The sequence below is a fragment of the Tachypleus tridentatus genome, chromosome 5, assembly GCF_004210375.1.
Source record: "Tachypleus tridentatus isolate NWPU-2018 chromosome 5, ASM421037v1, whole genome shotgun sequence".
Classification (NCBI taxonomy): Eukaryota; Metazoa; Arthropoda; class Merostomata; order Xiphosura; family Limulidae; genus Tachypleus; species Tachypleus tridentatus.
In genome coordinates, this window is record NC_134829.1 from 36,530,157 (window position 1) to 36,546,602 (window position 16,446).

Consider the following 16,446-nt stretch of genomic DNA (forward strand, 5'->3'; position numbering starts at 1 on the left):
TTGTATATTCACCTCTTCAGAATGTTGTGATGGGTATTGTGTACACATGACTGACTACTGCCAGAAACAAGCATATGGATTTGATTTAAAGGTTTCATCTTGAATGCTGCGCACAATTATTTTACGTATTAACAATGGATTTTATATCATGTCGCTTAACAACAAATCTGTAACCTAATATTATTGTTAGTTTATTTACTGAAAGTATTAAATGAAATGTATAAACAATAAAAGTGGAAAATATCTGCTGATTTTTTCTTTTAAATTTAGAGTCTCCTTTAATTAAAAGGGTTTGTTTTTTATTAAAAACGATAACGATATGACAGAAAATTGCTTAATTTCAGAGACGATTTAAATTTAAGATTGATTTAATATTTTTAGTGGCATGATAAATTTTATGCACCTGGCTCTAGGTTAGGTGATCCTTCACTTTAGGCTTGGGCCTGGCATGGCCTAGCGCGTTAAGGCGTGCGCTTCGTAATCTGAGGGTCGCGGGTTCGCGCCCGAGTCGCGCCAAACATGCTCGCCCTCCCAGCCGTGGGGGCGTTATATGTGACGGTCAATCCCACTATTCGTTGGTAAAAGAGTAGCCCAAAAGTTGGCGGTGGGTGGTGATGACTAGCTGCCTTCCCTCTAGTCTTACACTGCTAAATTAGGGACGGCTAGCACAGATAGCCCTCGAGTAGCTTTGTGCGAAATTCCAAAACAAACAAACTTTAGGCTTATTATAACAACACTCAATACACTTATAAGGCTTCACACCTCTCTTACAGTTCCTTGCAATCCCGTCCCTAAAATCGCAATGGTCAACAATAATCGAACTATTCTCTCTGGATAAATGCATTTTGGCTTTTATGACTGCTGCTATTTCGAGAAAAGAATAGAAATCAAACCTGACGTAATATCATAAACACTTTTAGTGACGTATTTAGGTAGGGGCTAGAAGGGGCGTAGCCTAAAGGCCCATGGTCTTAATAGGAGCCCATTGTTAATTTTATTTTATGTAAAATTACATGGGATGTAGAGCCCACAAAAGTTATTAACCCCTGAGATAACATAACCACACAACTTTAAAACCGCCACTGCTGACTTTTAACCATAGGTTAGGTAATATTAACATTTAATATTGCTGTAGAAGTCAAATGATTCCCTGACTTTGCTTTAGGAACAGACAGGTATAGGAAGAAAATTGTCATCAGTCTTTTATAGCAATACATATAGGAGCAGTAAGTCCAATAATTTTTTATATTTTGTAGAAGTAAATCTAGTAGTGTTGTGTCTTTTTTTAAAAAAAAAAAACAGTTACAGAAAGTCGAACTGTTCGCTGGATTTTCTGGAAATACACATATTTAGAGAAAGTCTTCTGATTCTTTGTCTTTTCTAGAAGTGCCTGTACATGAGAAAGTTTAGGTTTTTTTTTTTCACTCTTCTTTGGAATTATACAGAAAGTCCAAACGGCTCTCTTACCTGAAGTACAAGAATGTTTTCTTTCGTTCTTGGACGCGCATAGAATTAAGAGAATTCAGCATTTTGAGTCACGTTTTACGTTACTGAATAGTTTGTAGTGTCTTATCGTGTAAGATGCTTGTCGTACGGGCCAGAAATGTGGGCTCAGTCTATCAGACATGAACATTTTATTGAATAGGACCTTGACAGAGATATAATAAATACGTGTTTAAACATTTACATTCAACATTTATATTCTTACTAATAAAACCAAATGATTACAAAACAAACATTTATACCGAAAAGACAAATAACCGCAACTGTGTAAACAGAACAAAAGTGCACCAGAAGTTAATGTAAGTGAACAAGAACATCCAAGGTTCTTGTTGCACATGTGTGTAAAACATCCTCTAACTGACATTCCAGTTTAACAGTAACAGAGTTTATACATAAGTGAGTGATAGTTGATAGATACCGAAGAAAATGATATAATATTCGTCAAAAAATTATTAACTAAATTTATAAAGATCACACAAACAGAAAAAGATGTAAATATATTTAAATAAATATATATTACGTATATATTTTTAATTGTTTTAACAGTACTGGTATATATATATATATATATGTATGTATTTACGAATCAAAATTTAAATTGTTTGGAATTGACCTAATTTTTTTTTTCATTAACCTACATTCCAAAATAATTAAAAGTAATGTTTTAATTAAAGGATAACAGTATGTATTGCTAGAAACCAGGTTTCGATAACCCTGGTGGGCAGAGCACAGTTAGCTCTTTGTGTAGTTTTGTGCATAAGAAAAAACACACACAAACAAAAAAAAACAACGTTTTATGTCCTGCGTTGCCCTCGGATCTACTCTTACGTCATTGTCACCATAACTTTCATTGTAACGCGCTTCTGAGAAATAACGCTAGGTTGATTTTAGATCACACATCTCGCAGTATTTTTCACAGCTGTTCCATTTGTAGGTAAACATAGATGTTTTTAATGTCGTGTCAAGCAGATTAAACTTTATTTGCTTTATTTGGAGAAACTGGATATTTAATCGAATTAAATTTCAACAGTTTCAGTTTTTCCAGCCAGTTGTTAACTCTTACGTGTGGCAAAAACTCTGAGGACTTTTGGTTGGTTAGTCTTCGCTGAATATTGTCATCTACTATCTTGTCAGCAGCCCCAGGATGTATTTCTAACTCAATTGCATTTTTTTTTTATGGGTCGGAAGGTTATTTTTGGTAACTATAGTTTTCGCTTTGAGTATGTAAATGTTGCTTCAGACTGACTTGAGGTTTTGTTTCGGAGCCCCTCAACACTCCACTGTTTATTTTCATCTTTAAGTCCTCCAGTGGCACAACGTATGTATGCGGACTTACAATGCTAGAAACCGGGCTTCTATACTCGTGGTAGATAGAACACAGAAAACCCACTGTGTAACTTTGTGTTTAATTACAAACAAACAAATTAATCTTCAAAGAATAACAAAGACTCTTTTTTTTTCGAAATGTCATGCTTTTCAGCAATACATCGTTTAATAATCTCACTTTACAAGTATTGTTTAGCAATACATCGTTTAATAATCTCACTTTACAAGTATTGTTTAGCAATACATCGTTTAATAATCTCACTTTACAAGTATTGTTTAGCAATACATCGTTTAATAATCTCACTTTACAAGTATTGTTCAGCAATACATCGTTTAATAATCTCACTCTACAAGTATCGTTCAGCAATACATTGTTTAGTAATCTCACTTTACAAGTATTGTTCAGCAATACATCGTTTAATAATCTCACTTTACAAGTATTGTTCAGCAATACATTGTTTAGTAATCTCACTTTACAAGTATCGTTCAGCAATACATTGTTTAGTAATCTCACTTTACAAGTATCGTTCAGCAATACATCGTTTAGTAATCTCACTTTACAAGTAATGTTCAGCAATACATCGTTTAATAATCTCACTCTACAAGTATCGTTCAGCAATACATCGTTTAGTAATCTCACTCTACAAGTATTGTTCAGCAATACATCGTTTAGTAATCTCACTTTACAAGTATTATTCAGCAATACATCGTTTAATAATCTCACTTTACAAGTATTGTTCAGCAATACATTGTTTAGTAATCTCACTTTACAAGTATTGTTCAGCAATACATCGTTTAATAATCTCACTTTACAAGTATCGTTCAGCAATACATTGTTTAGTAATCTCACTTTACAAGTATCGTTCAGCAATACATCGTTTAGTAATCTCACTTTACAAGTAATGTTCAGCAATACATCGTTTAATAATCTCACTCTACAAGTATCGTTCAGCAATACATTGTTTAGTAATCTCACTTTACAAGTATTGTTCAGCAATACATTGTTTAGTAATCTCACTTTACAAGTATTGTTCAGCAATACATCGTTTAATAATCTCACTTTACAAGTATTGTTTAGCAATACATCGTTTAATAATCTCACTTTACAAGTATTGTTTAGCAATACATCGTTTAATAATCTCACTTTACAAGTATTGTTCATCAATACATCGTTTAATAATCTCACTTTACAAGTATTGTTCAGCAATACATCGTTTAATAATCTCACTTTACAAGTATTGTTCAGCAATACATCGTTTAATAATCTCACTCTACAAGTATTGTTCAGCAATACATCGTTTAATAATCTCACTTTACAAGTATTGTTTAGCAATACATCGTTTAATAATCTCACTTTACAAGTATTGTTTAGCAATACATCGTTTAATAATCTCACTTTACAAGTATTGTTCAGCAATACATTGTTTAGTAATCTCACTTTACAAGTATTGTTTAGCAATACATTGTTTAATAATCTCACTTTACAAGTATTGTTCAGCAATACATCGTTTAATAATCTCACTTTACAAGTATTGTTTAGCAATACATCGTTTAATAATCTCACTTTACAAGTATTGTTCAGCAATACATCGTTTAATAATCTCACTTTACAAGTATTGTTCAGCAATACATCGTTTAATAATCTCACTCTACAAGTATTGTTCAGCAATACATCGTTTAATAATCTCACTTTACAAGTATTGTTCAGCAATACATCGTTTAATAATCTCACTTTACAAGTATTGTTCAGCAATACATCGTTTAATAATCTCACTTTACAAGTATTGTTTAGCAATACATCGTTTAATAATCTCACTTTACAAGTATTGTTCAGCAATACATCGTTTAATAATCTCACTTTACAAGTATTGTTCAGCAATACATTGTTTAGTAATCTCACTTTACAAGTATTGTTTAGCAATACATTGTTTAATAATCTCACTTTACAAGTATTGTTCAGCAATACATCGTTTAATAATCTCACTTTACAAGTATTGTTTAGCAATACATCGTTTAATAATCTCACTTTACAAGTATTGTTCAGCAATACATCGTTTAATAATCTCACTTTACAAGTATTGTTCAGCAATACATTGTTTAGTAATCTCACTCTACAAGTATTGTTTAGCAATACATCGTTTAATAATCTCACTTTACAAGTATTGTTCAGCAATACATCGTTTAATAATCTCACTCTACAAGTATCGTTCAGCAATACATTGTTTAGTAATCTCACTTTACAAGTATTGTTCAGCAATACATCGTTTAGTAATCTCACTCTACAAGTATTTTTCAGCAATACATCGTTTAATAATTTCACTTTACAAGTATTGTTCATTAACAAGATGAGACAAATGTGTTGAGCTGTTAGTCTACCTTTGACAGCATTACTTGCCAAATGATACATATATATAGGTACCAAACATGTGACAAGTGACGTCGCAACTCTCAGCACTATATTAGTAATGCTAATCGTTTCTATTAGGTGTGGTAACTCTCTTTAATTGAATCTGACAATAATCACATTACAGAAAACAATTTTATGCCGATGCACATTTCCTTGCGGAAGACAAGAATAAGCGGGTTTGAAGTGCAAATAAACTATCAGTCCCACGTTTTTAAAACCTTGTATAAGAATACTTGAAATGAGCACGTGAGACCTGAATATGGCGGTTCTTTGGGTAGCAGGGTGCCATATGTGATATCACTATTTGTTCAGAATGTACCTTCAGTTGGCTACATGTATGCAGCTTTTCTAAATTTTCATGCGTTCTTTTTATTTTCCGCATGCAGTTAAGACATTCTTGTTTATCGAATGTCAAAGGTCGTAAAGTTTGTACTACTCCCTAGTGTTTGGGTGTTTGCGACAACAACCATTATTGCTTGGAAGCTAGGATCATTTTCGCTTTCTTTCTGTGTCCACCTCTTGGAGGTGGTGAGCGATTTCGTCTTAAACGGTCACATAGAAACTTGTACAGATTGATACGAGTTGGTTTCTCTCTCTCGTATTCGTTATTTTGGGATAATATGTGATTTATATAGCGAGGGTAATTATGCTATACAGTACTTTGGTGTTCTTTCTAAATTCAAATCAAGGTATAACATTATTTTCCTGGTTCTTTGCCGTATGGACGTTGGGGGGAGAAGTCCTTTTGTGTGTAAGATCTTCTGTCCATCTTTGTATCATCATCCAACAGCCAGGAAGTGATTTACAAGCACGTGATAATGGGTTAACCCTTTATCTATGTTGTTGGAGTACTAGTCTGTAGTGTGACAAGTTTCTGTTTCGAGAAGCAGTGGAATATGTTCTAATAAAGATCAAATCACCACATTGATACCCAACTTGTGGCCCTCCCAATACCTTGAAACTAGGCCCGAGAATGGATTTTGTTTGTAAGAGAAGAACGTGGTAGTTTGAATTGCTACAAAGTAACTTCGTAGGAAGCGCTATTGAGTTTGGTATTATAAGCCCTCAGGCTTAGCGCTGAGCTAGGAATGATATTACGTGGCGAGTTTGGCTAACTGTTGGACATCGGGGTATTTGAATATCAGAAGGAGATATAGTAAAGTGTAAACATTTAGGAAATGGCAGCCATAACATCTTTAATAGGTATTAACTTTCTCCTCATTCAGACATAGACCTCGGTGTACCTCCTGCACCTAGGTTTGTTTGCTTATGATAAGTCAAAACTGCTCTGAAAAGTCTTTAGAGTTTGTAACATTAAACTATTAGAATGGTAATTTAGGCTTACTGTAATACAAATAAGGGTGTAACACGTTTCAAAACGTAATGTTCTTATGCTTTAACTTGCCTGGCATGGCCAAGCGCGTAAGGCGTGCGACTCGCAATCCGAGGGTCGAGGGTTCGCGTCCGCGTCGCGCTAAACATGCTCGCCCTCCCAGCCGTGGGGGCGTATAATGTAACGGTCAATCCCACTATTCGTTGGTAAAAGAGTAGCCCAAGAGTTGGCGGTGGGTGGTGATGACTAGCTGCCTTCCCTCTAGTCTTATACTGCTAAATTAGGGACGGCTAGCGCAGATAGCCCTCGAGTAGCTTTGCTCGAAATTCAAAAACAAACAAGCTATTAATTTACAACAGATAACAGAGATAGATTTGCATTATATTATTATGTATTCTGCTACAACGTGTTTTAATGTGTAATAAACAAATTTGACTGTCGTATTCCATATTTTGTATCAGAAATTACTAAACTTGAGCTGATATTTGTTTGATTAATGTTGTTGTTTAGAATTAAGCACAAAATTACACAATGGGCTATCTGTGCTCTGCCCACCAGTGGTATCGAAACCTGGTTTTTAGCGTTGTAAGTCCGTAGACATACAGCTGAGCCACTGGTGGACAATTTTCCAAGCTGTCATCATTATTTTAAAGAACTAATTATATTCCTTCTGCGTTTTGTCTCCTTTCTCTTTTCTTTCCATCTTCTCATTAAGAGATAAAAGACACTTTCTAACAACAAAGGAAAGATGTGACGATCCAACCTGTTTTGAAGTTTATTTTTAAAATTCTACTTTACACACTGTTCAGATCGTTAATTTCTTTCGGATTTTAAAATGATCCGAGTTAGAGGTTAAATGTCGTATTTCGACATTAAAATTTACGATTCGTGAGCACTTTCGACACTTAACGTTAAACGATTAATTTGTTCCACATTTCAGTGCCTACCTATGCCTATTTCAATTTTTTCTTTGTTTATTTTTCTTTCTTCGTTGCTAGGCGTCGCTGCTCATCCCCTTGCCTGTCGATCTATATACTCCTATTCAGAGTGAGTGAACACATGTAGAGGTCTATAGAGTGGAATAAGGGACCTTTTATGTTCATGATTTTAAAAGTAATGTACACATTAGTGAAGTGGGAAGGTGTTGTGAAGGGTGTAGTGCTGCTGTCCGATGTTTGCACATATGGAGTGGTCAGCTTCTCCCATTTCAACAACTGTAGTTTTTAGGTTAATAAAAAATAACTACCTCTTGGGTGGGCTGTTGTGATAAGTAGAACCGACGTCTTAGTGATTGAACACCAGTTATGCTAAAAAAACGTGTGTGTGGCCTCACGGACAACAAGTACATTTTCACGTATTTCAACTATGTTGCATTATACTCAGGAAAAAGTCAATTTTGGCAAACAAACACATCCAACGCTAAACAAAGTGAAAGCTTCTTTGTTTATCTATTACGAGACGATCGACGGCTTCAGGGGCCGAGCTGAGAAGGTCGTGGATTTAGAAGACGAAGAGAACTTTAAGCCTGGCAGTTGCGTAACTGCTACTGGCTCCTTTTCGCTTACATTCGCTTCTCGAGTGTTTGTATAAGAGCAGCTGATCGGGTGATCTTGGAGAATCTAATCAGTAGGCTGTTTTTGTAATAGATCGTTAGCGAGAAAGGAAACACAGAATCGGTGCGAAACCGACGGTGTTTCAGTTTATTTTACCCATGCTTCTGTTGAATTAGAAAATACTTCGTGAAGTAATTTCACAGTCAACGGCTTCAAACCGTTTAGATAAGCATAGCTGTTAGGCCTGCACTTGTCTCTTCTCATACAATAATCGAGTTGTGTATATATATATATATATATAAACTTCGTGTCGTTCCACGTCACCATTCCCGATAACGTAGAACGTATTGCAGTGATCACGCAGTGCGAGCTCCGGCTGGGTCTGACCTATCTTCGCCACAAAAATACTTTAGTGTTTACAGCGCGACGCAACGACTTGTTGCTTTCGTAAGTGATTCAACAAATATATGTGTGAGTATTGATAATAAGACGGAAAATACCAGAGGAAGAAGTTTTTGTCCTCCAGCAAACCGTTGCGGAACATGTCGTAGTTAAAAGCCGATGTATGTGTTAGAATCGTAAAGATGTGAAGTAATTAACACCTTGACTTGAACGAAACCTCTGACTGTGTGTGTAATAGTTCTCGTCTTGAATTCCGATACATAATGACAACAGTTAGTAATTACTATGCTACTTTCGGAGAGTCACAGCCTTTCATGTATTTGCCCGGAATAATATATTCTTCTTCCGCAACAGTCAAGAACAACTCCTGTAATGTTTTTAACAGAGATCCCATAACCCGGACAGTCCCAACCTCTAGCTCCGAGAACCAACCCGAGCCATCTCTCCAGAAGCCGCCTTATTCGTACATCGCTCTGATAATGATGGCTATCCGGAATGTGCCAGAACAGAAAATTACTCTGAACGGCATCTACAAATTTATAACCGACAGGTTTCCTTTCTACCATGAAAACAAACAAGGTTGGCAAAACAGCATCCGACACAATTTAAGTCTCAATGACTGTTTTGTCAAAGTCCCACGGGAGAAGGGCAAACCTGGAAAAGGAAATTATTGGACTATTGTTCCCAACTCCGAAGAAATGTTTGAAAATGGAAACTTTCGAAGAAGAAAGCGAAGAACCAAAACTCCTTATAAACCCACTGTCTCTTCAATTAAGAAAACTATTGTGTCAACTGGAAAAGACAACTTGAAGACGTTTCAGTCACAGAGCGAAACAAAATGCAGCATTCCGTCTGAAACGCCTTGTAAAGAAATTCAGAAATTAAAACCTCTAGCGGTAGTTAGACAACTCAATATAAATGATGCAGATTTGTCTTCATGTGACCAATTAGATGTAGAGGTTTTGAGTAGAGAGTCATTTAATGGCTCCCCAGCGAAACTTGCTAAAGACATTGATGATGAAACTAGACTAGAAGAACCTAACTTTACAAGAGTTCACAATGCTTCATCTGTGGCTAAAGTTAAGAATAGTTCCTTCACTATCGAGAACATAATTGGAAGCGACTGCAACTCTTCAGCAAGACCACCAGACAAAAGTAACATATTCTTTAGTAAGGATATTTGTAAGTACTTCAATGAGCCTACTTTGCCAAGATGTAACATTAAAGGATCATCTGCTCATGCTAACGTGTCTAAGTTTCCATTCTTGGAGGAGACTTTTCGTGATCATCGATCACAGATATTCCCTTTTCCACTTCAATCGCTTCAGTATCCTTCAGTACCTCACTATAGAACTATGAACTGCTATTCGGCCACATCAGTGCCACCTCATATAGTATATCTACCTTATCGAGATGCAGGTGGACCCACATCACCACTAGCTTGGAGATATTCACTCCCAACAAGTGTGAAGGAAGGTCTTTCATCTCCTCAACTGACATGGTGTCCTTCTTTTTCATCATCGTATCATTGGAACTATGGATTAGACCAAAGAAAATCAACCTCACGAACACAAGGACTTCTGCTCAATTGACAAACAACCTAGTGACTTAAGACTCGTGCTATGTAAAGGAAAACAATAATTTTACTTGTCTCATGGTGTTGCTGTTTCTCATGTAGATAAGACTTCAGTTATGAACATCGTTATGTTTGCTTATCACTTTCCAAAACCGAAACTGTAAGCAGGTGCATTTATAAATCACGTACTGTACGGGATAGTCAATTGGCAATAAAAAAAAAAGAAGAAAAAAGCAAACTACGATTCATATCTGGTAGGTCTGAAACTGAGAAACTTATTATTATATAGTACGAAAAACGAATTATGAATAGGGTCCAGGAATTATATAGCATATTAGCTCATTTTATTACATGTTTATATGCTAAGAAGTTGTACTTTAATGAATGTCGCATCCTCAGAGATTTACTTTCTTTGGTTAGGACGATTTCATGAGCAATATGAAAAAGCGTTCACCTTCAAAAGGTTTAAGTTTTATATTATTGTCAGTATGTGTGTTTAAACAGAAACTCTGGTAGATCTACCTAACAGAAGACAGCATTCAAGAAAGTTTGTCATTGCTATCTGTACATGAAAAAAATCTCTTTTTAAGTTATCGTAAAACAAAAAAAAAGGAACATTTTTGTGCTATTTTGTCGAAAGAATGGGAAAGGCTTGCCTTGTTAAAAAAATGAAGAAAATTCTTGTTTCGAATTTTCCCCATTTATTTGTAAATGTAAATGTCTTAATATTAATAATATAAAAAACGGTGTATAAAAGTTTTGAAACTTAGCTTCGCTCTAAGTTAAACTGTAAGAGAAGTATCCATTTGTGTAAAATTATTATTATCTCTTTTATAAATACAAATAAAATATGTTTCAACCGAACATGCTATATTATAACTTTATGTTGGCTATTGCTTATATTTTGGTATTTTAAGTTAGATTGCGTTTACTAGTATTTGAATTTATTTTTTTTCAAATTTTCCAGAACGTGATAATCAGTTTGTGCAAGTTTTCATTCTTTAGTTGAGAACGATTCGAATTGTTTAGTAGATAGTACAAATACAAAAAACAACGTTTATTTGTTTCAGAATTTTTTGCGACAAGTGAATAGCGTTTTATTTTTCGGTAAAAGAACGCGAAATACGAGCTTTTGGATTCATAGTATGAACACACTAACCACCAAACCTTTTACGTTTTCTGGTAAAATGGTTAAAAGCTAATCCCACGAGAACAATTGGTTTTCTTCCTTTTTTAACGTTTGTACAAGCTTTAGCACTTGTACATTGTGGTAACTTATTGTAGGTCTACGTTTGAGTGCCGTTAACTAAGGTAAAACAAATCACTTTGCTTGTATAACGTAACTGAATACGTGTGATACAAAAAAAATCACAAAAATCCAAGTACTTCATGAAAACACAATAAATGATTCAGTTCCCTATCTGGAAAACATATTCACAGTTCACAACTTTTTCGTATTTCTAATCTAGCTTTCAAAAAAGCTAGAACACTAAATTATATCCTTAGGATTTTCTAGATGTTCTGAGCTTATCTCATTAAAGCTTCTGACCTTAACACCATCATTAAGATCCTTTTATTCAACATTTGAATTACAACATTAAAAATGTAGTTTACAGTATAAGTTCTTTCGTTGGCTAAAGTTTAGAAGTTCTCTGAAGAACACGTACAATGTGAGCTCTTGTTATGCATTAACATAAAAGTACATGTATGTATGTAGCTGTGAATATATGCGTCATTTGAGGTTTCTCTTGTTTTGTAATGGATTTATCACACAATATCAATGACGCATCATACATATCAACTAGTACCACATAATAAATATATCTATTCAATGTAATCAGTAAAGACCTCCGTTTCAGAAAATCATATCGAAAATGGAATCACCAGTTGCACGTGTATACTCTCAAATCTCCATTTTGTTGTTATTGTTAAATTCCATTCTGAACAATAACAACAACATAATTTTTTTTTCTAGGAATTTAGAGTCTCAGCTACTGTTTGAGGTAAATTTCACAGGTAGGTTACTCTACACAAAAAAAAAAAAAAATCAAGGAGTGAAAATGGAACCATATTAGAGATCAAGGTCAAGTGATTGTTTTGAAACCATATTTTGGAGGTTTGATTATTGTACTGCTCGCTTGGCTTGTTTTGAATTTCGCGCAAAACTACACGAGGGATATCTGCGCTAACCGTCCCTAATTTAGCAGTGTAAGATTAGAGGGAAAGCAACTAATGATCGCCACCTACCTCCAACTCTAGGGCTACTCTTTTACCAACGAGTAGTGGGATTGACGCTCACTTTATAACGTCCCTACAGCTGAAAGAGTGAACATGTTTGGTATGACAAGGGTTAAAACTCGCAACCCTTTCATTACTAGTCGAACACTTTAACCATCTGGCCATGCCGGGCTTCACAATGGGTTTTCTGTGTTGTGTCTGATATTGACATTCAGTTTTTAATCCTTCAGCCGTATCGTATGAGGGAGGCTTAAAATGTGCTCAAAAATAATTTAAGCTTATCAATCATACGTTCACTTCTTTCAAATTATTACATTATTTTTCTTCTGAATATATCTTAACTATTCTTTCTCCTAGTGTACTCTTCAGCACAAAAATACACAAAGTTGCTCTACCAACTACGTGTATCGAAATCCGGTTTTTAGCGTTGTAAGTCCGCAGACATACTGGGGGGCGTATTATAAGGTGAGTTGAGTGTTTGAGAGCTGGAACAAAACAGTTTTTCGATCGTTTTTAAATCCAGATGGCGCTATTATAAAAATTGAATAATATCACATAAGTGTGAGTCATACATACCCCTACTATAATGTTAGCACGCATAAAATAAATCTACTCTCATAGATAAAATAGCGATGTGTATGTAAAGTTGAGAACTACAAATAGAACATGTATTTTATATCAGAATGTCAATATTAACGTAGTGCTGTTAATGTTATTTCAATGGCTATAAGTTTTATTGATAATACGACAAACTTGGTAGAGTAGAGATGACTTCTATTTTTTTTTCTTCAGATGTTTTGAGGAATTCACATTGTAGAATGTTACAGTCATCATGGTATCGACATGGAATAGTTTCTTGCTTTAACCAATCACTGAGCTTAATACGACAAACCCAGCAATAATAAAAAAAATTCAAACTTGCTTGTTTGTTTATATGTAGCTCCTACTTTTCAACTACCAAATACAGGAGAGGCAACTATACAGCACTACTAACCGTCAATTCGTGGGCTACTCTTTACTAAACAGTTGTATAATAAATAGTCACATTATAATACTCCATGGTTGAAAGATCAAAGACGTTCGGTGCAAGGTTTCGATCCCATGGCTCACAGGTTACGAGTCATGCACTCTAACGATCAAGCCTTCAAACATGTGCAAAAAGGTTTTACTTTAATACCCTAATTATAATATATATATATATGAATATTTCTGTGATGTGTGTTGTTTCTTTCGGATATTTGGACAGACCAATATACGAGGGTTATCTGCCATAATCGTCAGTAATTTTGAACTGATACACTCTAGGGAAGAAAGCTAAAAGACGCCTCCGTACAAATTCTTGGGTTACTCAAATCAAATAATGGAATTTGGCTGTCACTTTTATCATTCATCCACCGCCCTAAGGAGCAGAGTGGGAGTTTTCAGCAATGGGAAGCGAGCCCTCGAATTTATAGTCCAACACTCTAGTCACTAGGCCACACCCAGCCCATGTACGTATGGTTATCTCGATTATCGCATCAGTCAACACATTTTTTTAGCTTGTTCCTGGAATACTGTAACACCCCGCTTTAAACTGATTCGTTATAGAGCTCTTGTCTCTTAGGGCCCGGCATGGCCAAGCGTGTTAAGGAGTGCGACTCGTAATCTGAGGGCTGTTCTTTTACCAACGAATAGTGGGATTGACCGTTGAATTATAACGCCCCCACGGCTGAAAGGGCAAGGATGTTTGGTGTAACGGGGATTCGAACCTGCGACCCTCAGATTATGAGTCGAACGCCTTAACCACCTGGCCATGCCGGGCCAAGTCTGGAGATACAGCTCATTATTCTATTTGCGTGAATCGAAATTTCTAGTAATAAACTCCAGTTTATGTTAAAAATATAAGAATAAATTAATGCGTAATATTTGTTGAGATAAACAAAAACAGATTCCAAACTTTTTAAAAGCCCATATCTTCTACTTAGTCTTATTTCTTTGTATTGTACTTACTTAGTTAACTTACTCTTCTCTGAGTTATTTTAATTTTTAACGCTTTATGTATTTAAACACATTTACAGTTTGCCCTTTTTATATAAACGTCTTCAATTAACTCTTCTGATTTGAATGAGCTCAAGTGTGCATGTTCGTACGTGACGTATGTCATGTTGATTTCTCGATATTGGCGAAAGAGAGTTACAAAGACATCATTTCACGTAAATATATGTTTTTTCCACTATTTGATCCTAACAAACAACACTTTATCTTCATAACCAACAAGGACTTGATGCGACTATGTTTTCTGAAACCCGAAACTGTGTAACTTTTGCGGTTGCTTTCGCCTTCGCATTTTACAGATTATGTTACGACGTTTGTTTTAAATGCTTAATTACGCGATAATATCAACATATTCTAGTTTGTTCGTCTTTTTTTTTATTAAATAAAAACTAGATTGGAAACATATGGTAGACAAATCAATGTCCTCTACTTTCGGTGTACAACATTAATCATTTTAACTTTTAAAGCTCCCCTGTGGCATAGCGGCGAGTCTGAGGACTTATGGCACTACAAGAAAGGTTTCAACACGTGCAGAGGGTAGAGCACAAATAGCCCCTTGTGTAGCTTTACGCTTTATTTTATATTTTTGGTTTCGTCATCCCTCTCCCGTTCTGGCCCGGCATGGCCAGGTGGTTAAGGCACACGACTCGTAATCTGAAGGTCGCAGGTTCGAGTCCCCGTCAAACCAAATATGCTCGCCCTTTCAGCCGTGGGCGCTATAATGTGACAATCAATTCCACTATTCATTGGTAAAATAGTAGCCCAAGAGTTGGCGGTGGGGAGGGTGATGACTAGCTGCCTTCCCTCTAGTCTTTTACTGGTAAATTAGGGACGGCTAACACAGATAGCTCTCGAGTATTAGTGCGCGAAATTCAAAATAATTCCACCTCTTTCTTAGCAGTTTTCTTTGGAGTTTTTCTTCTGCTGTTATACTAAAATTTTCAGCATTTATTTAATTTCTTATTTTCCTAATTTACGTTATATCTCAGGTTTTTTTTAAACACCAATTCCCCAGGTTTTTTTCGCGCAGTAATACAATTCTTTCTCTTATTCAAAAGAGCTTTCATCTCATCTTTTTCAGTGCTTGCGCCAGCACTTGGATTTTTTGAGTATCGGGAACTCGACCTATTGCGGAAAATGATGTCCACTTAAAAATATGTGAGTTTTGAAGTTTATTATTTATTTCTTATTAACTGTAGTAACATTTGAACGTTTTCTACGTTGCACGTCCTGGTGGTTGAAGCACTCGAATTCCATCATCCAATATATTTCGTCCGTGGTGCACGTCCTGGTGGTTGAAGCACTCGAATTCCCTCATCCAATATATTTCGTCAGTGGTGCATGTACTGCGACGGTTCCCATTATTGATTAGTAAAAGAGTTACCAAAGAGCTAGTGGTGGATGGTGTTCATTAGCTGCCTCCATTGCATGGTTTGCTCTAGTCCTACTAGTAGTGCGTGACCTTACCGTTCAACGTGTTTATTTCTTTGCCCTCTTGGTAATTAGAGAGACGTGCAGTATTTTTTAATGAAATTATTTTGTTTTAACTTTTTACACTAGGGTGTTTTGTGAAAGGAAAGAAGAGTTAAATTTATTTCATTTTGAAATCGAATACTCTAAGCCTAAACATCGTTCTTATCAATTAAAGTTTTTTTTAACAATTATATTAGCTGAACAGGACATCAGTAGAAAACGTCAAGAAACCTTTAAGAGAATGTTTCCGGACATATAACTGTCAGAACTGGCCATGTGGTGATGGTAAAGTGAGGACTTTAATGTTAAATTTTAAAATAAGATTAACACTTATTTTCATGTGTAACAACACTTCACGATAAGTACATGAATATTACAACTGTTCATTTAAAAAGGTGGAGACATGAATTTTCAAAGGGTGTGTGTGTGTGTGTGTTTTCTTATAGCAAAACCACTTTGGGCTATCTGCTGAGTTTACCGAGGGAAATCGAACCCATGATTTTAGTGTTGTAGATCCGTAGACTTACCGCTGTAATTACAGAAACAAGATAGGTAGCTTAAAATGAAAGTGTTTTTTATTCATATTTTTATTTTGACTTAT

At 35.4% G+C, this 16,446-nt stretch overlaps 1 protein-coding gene across 1 annotated transcript; it reads left to right on the forward strand.

The window, feature by feature from the left end:
* The first annotated feature begins 7,626 nt into the window (after positions 1–7,626).
* On the forward strand, positions 7,627–10,954 carry LOC143250946 (uncharacterized). Its single transcript, XM_076502175.1, has one exon. The coding sequence runs from the start codon at positions 8,788–8,790 to the stop codon at positions 10,114–10,116; it is 1,329 nt and encodes a 442-aa protein (XP_076358290.1). The 5' UTR covers positions 7,627–8,787; the 3' UTR covers positions 10,117–10,954.
* Positions 10,955–16,446: the final 5,492 nt, after the last annotated feature.

Excerpts from the sequence above, each read along its gene's own strand:
- LOC143250946 (XM_076502175.1), top strand. The coding sequence starts at position 8,788 with ATGACAACAGTTAGTAATTACTATGCTACTTTCGGAGAGTCACAGCCT.